Below are 11,685 nucleotides of genomic sequence, written 5' to 3' on the forward strand. Positions count from 1 at the left end.
CAATTTTTTCAATTGACAATCGCACAACTATGAACGCTGAATCTGGAGCGGTATCTGTGGACGCTGTGAATAGGGTGTGTGGACAAACAGACAATAGTACAGACAGACAGACCAAAATTTTTTCGTCGAAGGTTGGTTCTCAAGAAAGAGTATCATCTCAAAAAAAGCCTGGTGTTGAAAGATGTCCTGCGTAGTTTCGCAAATCGTTCGGTTTTGCTCTGCAGCAGTCCTAGAGACAGACGGTGCAAGAAGCTCCGGATCTGTGTGTCTGGTTGAGCTGATAGATCTCGCGTGTGCCCTACATCATCGAGCCACTGTGCGTTTCCCAGCGCGAGCCTCCAAAACTGTACATCGCGGATACCTCGCTTCCGTGCCGAATAGCGAATATCTACCAGTGGTAACAAAATCAAGCTGGTGTCTGCATCCGTAGCTGCTTCCCGGAGAACCGATAAGCAAAACGCTTCATTATGTCGTCGGCACCGAGCCGCGACCGTGGGTGACCAGTAAGAGTGTGTCGCCGGGGCAGGTGAAAGAAGCATCGCATATATTTTGTTCCACAGAGATAATGTCTGCTGGCTGCCCGATTCATATGCCCCATGAACCAACTGTTCTCAAACATGTAGCGCGAAGGCGAGGGCCCATACGAGGCAGACCGAACCAACAAGTGGCTGCCAGAGAACACGAAGAAAACCAAAATGGTGGTCCATCTCTTTCGTTGGAATACATACCTCACCCCGTACCCGTGAGACTCCGCAAGTAGGGGACACATATTCATTTGTGTCTGAACTGACGACGAAATTCGCACAGGAGATGTATTCTGTCATCGCCAACTCTGTTTCATAACATAGCCGTGCTCTTCAAGAAGGCCTTGTGTGCGGTCGGTAAGAAGCTTGTATACAGGCGTGCACCGCTCTTCTACGCCCGTAGAAGTCATGAGCCATGAACACCTCCTTAACTTCTCATATATTCAAATGGAAATAGAAGAACATGAGTGTATAACGAACAAGGCCTGACAAGTCATCACACGAGTAACATGACACGCCTACCCCTTACGTCACGAATATCCTTCCCCCAGTTTTGTGATGTACAAACATGCAAACCATGTTCTTTGCGTATCATGTGTAGAACATACTAATATTTCAGCCTGCATCAACCTAGGAATAACGAAAATACACATTGAGAACTTTGAACACATGCCTATTACTATACCTTGCGATTGCAATGCAGCAGAGAAAAGCTTCGAAATGAATCTCGATGACCCTTACACAGAGAGCACACGGTAGTGATTGTAAATTAGCTTAACACATCAACGGCTATCTCACAGAGGATTAGGTTTGATGGTGGGGCTGGTAGAACACCTGTGCAGATTGCAGTGTTTTATATTTACTTGATAATGCAATAACTATTGCATATATACTGTTATGACTCGGGAATCTTTATTCCAGTATTTCTTCTCTCCACATGAATACTCCAGAGAGCGCAACTAACATTAGCGTTTGATAAAAGTGGGAAGCGACGTTGTACTGCGGACGTAATGGCGAATTATGAGCGGCCTGTAAGACACCAATCTACCAAAGCCACCAGTTAACAGCAAGGTGAGCACACTACTACAATTATTTCTATAAGTGTAAATCCTGCTCGAAAGACTTTGCTAAATGTCAAAAATTGCCCCAGAGGCAACTTCTCACTGACGGCTTCGCAGGAAATCAATTTCCACAATGTGTAGGAACAGCAAGAATGCCTTTGACCTTGAATAAACTCTGAGCACTTTGATAAATGCAAATTTCATAATACAGAAATTTATTGTCGTGTCCGCACTGAAAAAGTTTCATATCACTGATGAACCAAAATAGCGTTGGCGACATGCAGTTCGACACCTTTCCGTCGTCATGCTGATCATGCTTCACGTTGAAGCAGCAGGCGCAGCGCTGCAAATAATAACGAAAAATAATAATGATAAGGGCAACCTCGCTATTACATGTAAGTGCACTCATTCCAACTGCTCAATCTTACCATCTGAAATATTTGAAAAGGATAGAAAAACAAGATAAGAACAAGTCCTTAAACTCCCGATACCATTCGTCTAGAATGGAAGAATCTGATAAAACATATTAATTTAAGTAGTGTTTCAAATGAGCTCGGCTAACTAGTATTCATTGGCACGTGTACAGGCGGACCTAATATCTGTAAAAGTTATTCTCATTCTACATCAGAGTGGTACTTCAAATCCTTCGTCGGAAAGTGCTGTCTTGTCCGATACCGTTTGCCTAATGGCTGTTGTGTCTTGGTGTGCATTTCAGATATGCCGTACGTTTTTTCTATGCCAAATAGTTATAAGGAAAAAAATGTGCCGTACTTAGAGTCAGCTAGCTAGTCGATCTGACATGCCTCATGTTCAGTACTGAAAAATCACTTACTCAGTACGCCTCTCTGAACCCGTAAAGGAAAATGAGAAAGATTCGCATTGAACTTCCTACGTTCTTTACCAACTATATCACTAAATGGCTACAACAAAAATAAGGAGAAAATTGATCCTGCAGAACTAAAACAACTGGATGATTACTCACCTGGGTGAGCTACCTTGTGTTCCAGCTGCTCCGGCAGCATGGCTACTGAGGGTACTTGGTGAACTTACTGCTGAACTTCCGCCATTCGATGAACTACTCCATCCACCAGGGGCGCCATTTCCTCCTTGATAGCCGTAAGTGGGAATGCCTCCGTACGGGTAGTATGCCCCGTGTCCACCATATCCACCGTATCCACCATTTGCTCCGTGATAGCCATACGTGCCACTGCCTCCAGACGGGTTGTATGCCCCGTATCCACCATATACACCGTATCCGCCGTGTCCACCATGTCCACTGTGTGCATTGTACGCACCATATGGACCGTAAAGACCGTACGAGTGTGAGCCGTAGTATCCACCACCAAATGGCGCCCCATAATGGGCATAACCACCATACGGGGCAGCTCCGTATGCGCCACCAAAGTACGATCCGTACAATTCAGGATAACCTGTTTCACGAAAGCAGAAGTCAATTCCGGTGTATATTAGATCTCATTAGTCTCTTTTAATAAAAAAAGACTAATCTAGGTGCTGGGCAGCTGTATTTCTACAACACCTAGAAAGGAAAAAGTTCCAATCAAAGCGTTAGTTATCTCTTAAAAACAAACTGTCATTGCCCTCCTAAACCCTTTAATCAGGATCAGCGCACCTAAACAGGATCGCGCCTATACATTACAGGTTATTCAATTGTAATGATCTATGAAGCACACTATATTATAAATGTAAACATGCCAGCTCTTCGAGTATTTTTAACATAAATATGCCAATCGTAACCTTTATTTTTATTTCTCAGCAAGGCCTTTATATTACTACATTCAGTAAAGTTGTGGCATTAGCTCAATATGTTCCCATTGTTATGCCAAAGGTGAGATAATGTTGTCTTCTTAGTTTCCGGCGTTCTTTTATTTATTTCAGCGTTGCGCTTTTCCATAATATGTAACAAAAAAGTGCAGTATGTAAATGTGCAAATCTAAAAAATCAGCACTAATTGTGCCACACAAAATGGGTTATACTGGTGCACATCTTATACCAGCATGTAACCGCGTTGCTGGCCCTTCAGCATGTGCAGGGCCAATGATGAGGTTACACTCAAATTATAGGATTTGCACGAGTTCACAACCCATTATGTGAGGACATTTAGCGTTATTTTCTTCTAGATATGCTCATCTATATTGCAGCACATTTCTAACAATCAAGGCATAAAATGCGCATGCATGGAGTAAAATATTAATTCGAAATTTTCTTTATTAGCTATACGTCCACATGAGCTTGAGATAAGCTCGAAAATGACATGTAACCAGGCTCTATAGAAAACGCTTTTTGAAATACAATTACAAGTAGCTTGTGGGATGTTACAAGCACTAAATGTAGGCACAATTTTATAATACAAGCAAAATAGCTGCCAATTGTTAAGAAAAAAAAACCTCATTTCGTCTTGGAGAACGACTTACCGAAATGTTTTAGTTGAAGAGAAAAAGAAAACATCATTAAATTTGCCGATGAGGTGTTTACTTTATAGGACTGACCAATATATCCTTTTTTGTTTTCAGTAAGCCTGACATTAGGTGTCAATACCAGTACTAAACAATACCTATAGAAAAAAACTACAGCGCTGATTTTCAGAAGTATCCTAATTGATTGATTGATATGCGGGGTTTAACGTCCCAAAAACACTGAATGATTACGAGAGACGCCGTAGTGGAGGGCTCCGGAAATTTGAACCACCGGGGGTTCTTTAACGTGGACCTAAATCTGAGCACACGGACCTACAACATTTCCGTCTCCATCGGAAATGCAGCCGCCGCAGCCGGGATTCGAGCCCGCAACCTGCGGGTCAGCAGCCGAGTACCTTAGCCACTAGACCACCGAGGTGGAGCTCAGAGGCATCCTAATGCACTGTTTTCATGAACTAGTTAGTTCAAGGTTAAAATCTCAGTGTAAGAAAACTAGAAACTAGAGTGTTTGCTGTCATTTCCTTCTTTTTCGCTTTGTTTTTGTGTTAAGAACAAATATTTCTGTTGTGGTCACTTTGAATAGTGCGAAAAACAACAGCGGTGTATTCTTTCATAAAAGAACTCTTGCTCACTCGTTCCGTTCTGCACCTTGATCTTAGAAAATTGCGAATATATGTGACGCAGCATATCTCACGCACTGTGTGTAGCTTCAGAAGTGATTGATTGAGTGATATGTGGGGTTGAACGTCTCAAAACCACCATATGATTAGTAAAGACGCTGTAGTGGAGGGCTTCAGAAATTTCGACCACCTGGGGTTATTTAACATGCACCTAAATCTGAGCACACGGGCCTACAACATTTCCGCCTCCATCGAAAATGCAGCCGCCACAGCCGAGATTCGATCTCGCGACCTGCGGGTCAGCAGCCGAGTACTTTAGCCACTAGACCACCACGGCGGGAAAGCTTCGGAAGTAGGTTGTGTGAGTGCTAAACCTGGGGCGCCGGTTCGATTACTGATCACGTCAGCCACAATACGGCATGAGTGAGGCGAAATGAAAAAATGACTGTCTTCTTAGATTCAAGAGCCTGTTAATTAAGAGCATGTGTTCAAAGTTAATGCGGGGCTCCAATAATGGTATACCTGGCATACATGGCATACGACATCACATCGCGGTCTTGACATAAACAACCCGACAAATTTTTTAGTTACAGGGGAACTTTCACCCTGGTCAACGTACCTGACAGGCAGTACACTAAATTGATAATTTAATATTGATATTTCCCTAACTACTTCAGCTTGAAACGTTTCGTAAGCCACTTCAACTAGTCTTCTCGCGGAATGCGCTTATATTCCGAATATTTGTATTATATATATATATATATATATATGGGATATGGCACAAAGGGAGCGTTGTCAACAAGGATAAATATATTTATTTTCCAACAGTCCCCTGATGAAGGGAGGACCCTTCCCGAAACTGTCGGGAAATAAATATATTTATCCTTGTTGACAACGCTCCCGTTGTGCCATATCCCATACTTTCACAAAGACTAACTGGCCCATTGAATTATTACTCCCGCTATATATATATATAAATAGATATATATATGTATATATCTATATATATATATATATATATATATATATATATATATATATATATATATATATATATATATATATATATATATATATATATATATATATATATATATATATATTTGTGGTGGGGTGAAATTCAATGGATCCGGTGGAAAATGCGGTAGAAAAAGAAGTCGACAAACGTGCGAAAAAACACTAGTTTTACTAGTGTTTTTTCGCACGATTGTCGACCTTTTTTTCTACCGTATATATATATATATATATATATATATATATATATATATATATATATATATATATATATATATATATATATAAGGGCTCGTATTTCCGTGTTTTAACACAATAATAATGAGATATAACAGACAGTAATGCCAAGGAATGTACAGGGGAAGATATTAGAACCAATTGAATGTAAATAAGAAAGAAGAAAGAAAAGTGGATGAAAAAATTACCAGCTGTGAGCAGGAATCGAACCTACGACCCTCGAATAACACGTTCGATGCTCTAACCACTGAGCTATCACAGCGGCCGCCCCTCCATCCACTTTTTGGGGTTTATATGTGAATTTAGAAGTAGGAGTGACAGTCAGCGCCATCTATAAGCCAAACAACGAGTGTGAAAACACTCTTATTCGCATGTTTGGCGTCACGTAGCACGTGAACCTATTATGAGCGGGCAGCTGAATAATTGTCCCTCTTATACAACCAAAACACACCAAGTCTGCCAGTACGAGACCCTCGTTCAATGAAATAAGGGAGAGAAGTGTATACCTAAGGGCTCGTATTTCCGTGTTTTAACACAATATTAATGAGATATAACAGACAGTAATGCCAAGGAAATTACAGGGGAAGTTATTAGAACCAATGGAATGTAAATAAGAAGAAAGAAGAAAGAAAATTGGATGAGAAAATTACCAGCTGTGAGCAGGAATCGAACCTACGACCTTCGAATAACGCGTTCGATGCTCTAACCACTGAGCTATCACAGCGGCCGTCCCTCCATCCACTTTTTGGTGTTTATATGTGAATTTAGAAGTAGGAGTGACAGTCAGCGCCATCTATAAGCCAAACAACGAGTGTGAAAACACGCTTATTCGCATGTTTGGCGTCACGTAGCACGTGAACTTATTATGAGCAGGCAGCTGATTAATTGTCCCTCTTATACAACCTAAACACACCAAGTCTGCCAGTACGAGACCCTCGTTCAATGAAATAAGGGAGAGAAGTGTATACCTAAGGGCTCGTATTTCCGTGTTTTAACACAATATTAATCAGATATAACAGACAGTAATGCCAAGGAATGTAAGGGGAAGTTATTAGAACCAATGGAATGTAAATAAGAAGAAAGAATAAAGAAAAGTGGATGAAAAAATTACCAGCTGTGAGCAGGAATCGAACCTACGACCTTCGAATAACGCGTTCGATGCTCTAACCACTGAGCTATCACAGCCGCCGTCCCTCCATCCACGTTTTGGGGTTTATATGTGAATTTAGAAGTAGGAGCGACAGTCAGCGCCATCTATAAGCCAAACAACGAGTGTGAAAACACCCTTATTCGCATGTTTGGCGTCACGTAGCACGTGAACTTATTATGAGCGGGCAGCTGATTAAGTGTCCCTCGTATACAACCTAAACACACCAAGTCTGCTATATATATATATATATATATATATATATATATATATATATATATATATATATATATATATATATATATATATATATAAAATCATACGTTTGAAGCATTGGAATTATTAGAAAACTCTGTGTAAGATATTATTAGAATAATAGTTAGCTACGTTTTCATAGACTGCAAATAGACCCAATATAATTCTTGTTCTGATATATACTATGCATATTGCTGTCTACAGGGACTTTACTCATATGGTCCATCAATACAGCGTTGTAATGCACAGAATTTTGCTCTGTTCCAAAATATTTTATGAATGACAGAACACGTCATTATGCGAAGTTGCTTGATTGGAGAGTGCAACAGAATGCGCATGTACTGTACAAACATCACACAGGTATAACGTGAGGCATGCTGATTCTCATTATGACATGACGTGAGTTAGAATTCTTACCTTGGCCACCTAGGCTTAAACTGCCCCGACCACCTAGCCTAGCCCCAACACCTGCTCCAACGCTGACGGTGTAACCTGGGCCTCCACGTGGACCAGCTCGATCAAAGCCCGCCCAAATGTCTTTATTTATTCCACCCAAAGCTCCCAAAAGGCTTAGGAGACGGCGGTCATTTCGTGCGTTTGTCAGTGTAGCTGCGTACAAAACACCAGGTATAAATGCTCCGAAATATACATCGTGGGCATGGTAGACAGAGAGAAAGACTCACAAAAAAAAGGCGGGAAGGTTATACCAGGTCAAAATGGTTGATTGTTTGAGTTGGTGATTCATGTGGTTTTAAATACGAGCGGAATACATAGACAAGGACAGCTAAGCGCTTGTCCATATATTAGCTGCTCTTGTCTTCGTATTGTGCTAATATTCGAAGCTGTTATACCAGGCTTAGCCTCTTGGTTAACTTGAAGCTTGCGATGGAAAAGAGGAGTTACAAAATGAGCAAGACATGGAAAGTCCGCACTTAACGTGAGCACTAACATGCACACACATAGGGACAACGATCGATTAAGAAGCTGGGCGCAAGTAACAACATGAACTGATAAATTTTACGAAGGCCAACAGTGGTACTTTATCTGTGCTCACAGGATAAAGCCAATGTCCCATATTCTACATATATTCAACAGACTTCCCATGTAACTGCCCGATTGCTTTTTGATGTGTACCTCACTTGAAAAGTACAAAAAAATTAAAGTTTATTTGGTAACTATTTTTGGCGAGTTAGGCAATATCAGTTTTTGTAAGGACGTGGCTTCTAAAAGAAGGGCGTGTCGTGGCTTCGGCCAAGTGCTCTGTGACAGGTCCTTAATTATTGGAATCATTGACTGAACAAACACCAAATTAGGGGAGTTTGTGGTTCAAGTGCAATTTGTCATACACCAGTAGACATATTACATTCTGATTATCCTGCTACCTTGCCCCTGCTATGAAAATTCATTTGCTAAGTCGCTGGTATTAACTTATACCATTGTTACATTAACAACAATGAAGTTGCGGAGACAGCTTTTCGGCAAGTAGTCTTGCCTTGTTTAAAGCAAATGCCTTGAAGAGAACAAAAATGCTTCAACCATTGGTTTCAGCAAGGCCCTCTGTTCAATGAGTGAACAATGATCTCAAGCTAAAGTTAATAAGCACCAGTCATTTTAAGAATATAAGTGACGAAGCATCTTCAGCGATCCCATTTATCAGTAGGACCATCATCAGCGAGACCACAGCGGACAAGCAAACAATTTGGCAACAGCACATTCTGTGTTATTTTGCTGGTTCAAGCTATTTAGAATAAGCTAAGGATATCAGTTTTTTTTTGCTTTTAACATGTTTGTCTTGCTTTTGAAATCAGAATAACCAGCCTAGAACACTCGTATGAAAGAGGTATAACGCTTTTAGTCTGACGTTTAGCTTAATGTATCTAATGAATAGCACTGACTTGTACAGGCATAAGGATAAAACCAAACTGAGGTAGACTGCAGTACAGGCAATTGGAACTGAAAACAGGCAATTGTAAGTGAAATTAGACTAGCCCAACTTTCACTACTTTTGGAATTGCTTCTTTTGTCATGCTGTTCTCCTGTGAACCGCACCCATTTACAGCACAGTAATATCAGTATGGCATTCGGTGGAAAAAAGAAAAAAAAATATCTCCGCACAAGGCTGTTTCGGAGCAAACCTGGTGGGTTGGTAGTAGGTCCAGGTTTCGCTAAGCTTTTAGAATCTCTTTCACTATTTCCACCCTCCGGTACATTATACTATAAAGCACAAAGCTACGCTTCCTGTGTTCTTTTTGTCTTTTCGCTGCATGATTCATTTAATGCATTTATTTCTCTGTTCTTATTTTTTTGTCTGTCCTAATAACCTCTCTAGTATTCTTTTCTTTCTTTCCTTGAATTTTGCTCTGTCGCCTTATTTCTTTCCCTATGTGTAGACATTTTCTCACCTTCTGTCCATCTTTCTTTCCCCTTACGTTCTGGTTTCTTCGTTCTTTGTCTCCCTTTATATCTCTTTATTTCTATGTCTCTATAGTCAGTCAGCCCACCTCCTTTCTCTATTCCTCAGCGCAACTTACCTCTCTTCGCCCTCTTGCTGTACCATAGTGTACTAGGCCACGCTAACCTCTGCTAACTTACCTGGTTAGCTGAGTGGTTACGACGTTCACATTCAGACTGCGGATACATGGCTATGAATCTCTCCTCACCAAACATTTCTCTATCTCTTTCTTTCTATATGTGAGAAATTTTCTATCTTTTTTTTCTATCTTCTGTACGGACTTTTTTCACTATATTGTTATGGCATACCACGCAGGACAAGCCGGCGCACGTTCTCTGGAGGCGAAGCAGGAGAGCAGCACGTGGACGGATAGATCGCTTGCTAGTGTATTATGATGATGATTCTTTCTACTCCGCACGGTAAGCCTCATGCATTATAGCACTGCTGTACGTCTAGATTGACCTCGTCCATGTACTTTCATTGCACAGTGCATTTCTCCGGTGCCCTTTTTGTGCCAGCTAAACAAACGCATATCGTGGGTTATCAGCAACAGGAAACGCTGTTTTAGATTTCGCATTATGACAAGTAATACGGCTTTGGGCTTACACGACGTTCAGGAAATATTTACTGCGTTGGTACCAAGTTTTGGTAGCACGCAAATGACTCATTGTGAAAACATTATTAAACATCACAGGATGTTTTCCTAAATTCATTTTCAATTCAATACTATATTTCCTGGCGTAAAATACAGAAATACCAAAACTATTTGGCTGTAACGCCTTGTCACGGTCAGCTACAGTAGAATTCCACTTGAGCTACTTTAGTGCAAACTTCTCAAGCAATCGCACCTGCATAGTCACAAGTTTCAGTTTTGCCTTGCGTATACATTTATCTGTATGGTACAGAGATTCTTTCCCTTACAAATGCCGCATTCTTACTTGTCTCTTCCAAAGCTGCCATTTCACTACCATCTTTTGAAACGCTTACTGCAGTGTCGTGAATACGTCTAACTGCTTCATGCAGGTTCTCGTTTTTCCAAAAATCGGTCGTCATTTTTAAAGAAACCCCAATTTTTTAAACTCGTCACATGTTGAAGCCACACGGTTCATAGTAAATGTTAGCACTCATAGAATATGCTCTAATGAAAGAAGTGCTTCGCTATGCTTGCATGTGTAACAAAAACCATGACCAGGAGAAATCTCAAGACTTGCTCACCTGCTGAGAAGAGGCACGCTAGTATAAAAGTTTTCATATTTGAGGACGACCTAAAAATACAGTGTTCAAGAACAACCTACAGCTCCTGGTCTTCTGAATACCGTGATGTGAGAAACTAGTCCGGCTTTTATAGCGTGAAATTTTCATGATGCGAAGCCCTGTGGAGGCTGAACTTTTAATTTCCACCTTCGTTCATTCTTTAGCAGCTCAAGGTTACGCACCTTAAAAAAAAGCACAAACAAGACGGCAAGATTGTGATTGTTGCTGGGGCTTCAGTAGTATGCTTTTCAAGTTATTTGCCACCAGAAGCGCTTGTTTTTTTAAGAAAGTGACCTGCGAGAATGAAAAAAAGAAGGTGATTTATGCTTTAGTGATAACGTCACTTTGAACAAAGAAAGAGATAAAAAGGCTATGAGTGTTCCAATTTTCAAGTTGGCGGTGCATATTGAAACTTCGCAAACATTCTTTCATATTTACCATTGTTTGCGATCATTGACCAATGAGTTTGTTGCGAAAAATACGGGCCTTCCTCCGATTCGGCAGTCATACCCCCCCCCCCCCCCACACACACTCCTCGTTTTTCATGAGTGCCCCTTTGTTCATCTCTCCTTTTGTCACATGTATTCTGAGAGCAAAGTGCCAAAGCGTGAGAACGTCCACCTTGGGACAACAAAGTCGTAGTCATGTTATGCGTAATTCTGTTACGAAAGTGAAGCTCTTATTAT

At 40.9% G+C, this 11,685-nt stretch overlaps 1 protein-coding gene and 1 non-coding gene across 2 annotated transcripts; both read right to left on the reverse strand.

Annotated features, from left to right (window-relative positions):
- Nucleotides 1–1,318: 1,318 nt before the first annotated feature.
- Nucleotides 1,319–11,054, reverse strand: LOC119173802 (uncharacterized). The gene is made up of 4 exons (XM_075885255.1): nt 10,961–11,054; nt 7,711–7,902; nt 2,568–3,015; nt 1,319–1,358 (listed from the first exon to the last, which is right to left on the reverse strand). Exons 1-4 carry the CDS (start codon nt 10,995–10,997, stop codon nt 1,319–1,321), a joined length of 717 nt encoding a protein of 238 aa, XP_075741370.1. The 5' UTR covers nt 10,998–11,054.
- Nucleotides 6,081–6,153, reverse strand: TRNAT-UGU (transfer RNA threonine (anticodon UGU)). The gene has a single exon. It is a non-coding gene; the product is annotated as a tRNA-Thr (tRNA).
- Nucleotides 11,055–11,685: the final 631 nt, after the last annotated feature.

Source organism: Rhipicephalus microplus, unplaced genomic scaffold (genome assembly GCF_043290135.1).
Source record: "Rhipicephalus microplus isolate Deutch F79 unplaced genomic scaffold, USDA_Rmic scaffold_104, whole genome shotgun sequence".
Taxonomy (NCBI): domain Eukaryota; kingdom Metazoa; phylum Arthropoda; class Arachnida; order Ixodida; family Ixodidae; genus Rhipicephalus; species Rhipicephalus microplus.

What these genes read in the sequence shown, in the direction of transcription:
- LOC119173802 (XM_075885255.1), bottom strand. Translation starts at nt 10,997, where the DNA reads ATGAAAACTTTTATACTAGCGTGCCTCTTCTCAGCAG. An exon ending in AGCGTGCCTCTTCTCAGCAG is followed by an intron (nt 7,903 to 10,960) that starts GTGAGCAAGTCT and finishes TTTTGTACGCAG; the next exon opens with CTACACTGACAAACGCACGA. An exon ending in ACACAAGGTAGCTCACCCAG is followed by an intron (nt 1,359 to 2,567) that starts GTGAGTAATCAT and finishes CAATCTGCACAG; the next exon opens with GTGTTCTACCAGCCCCACCA.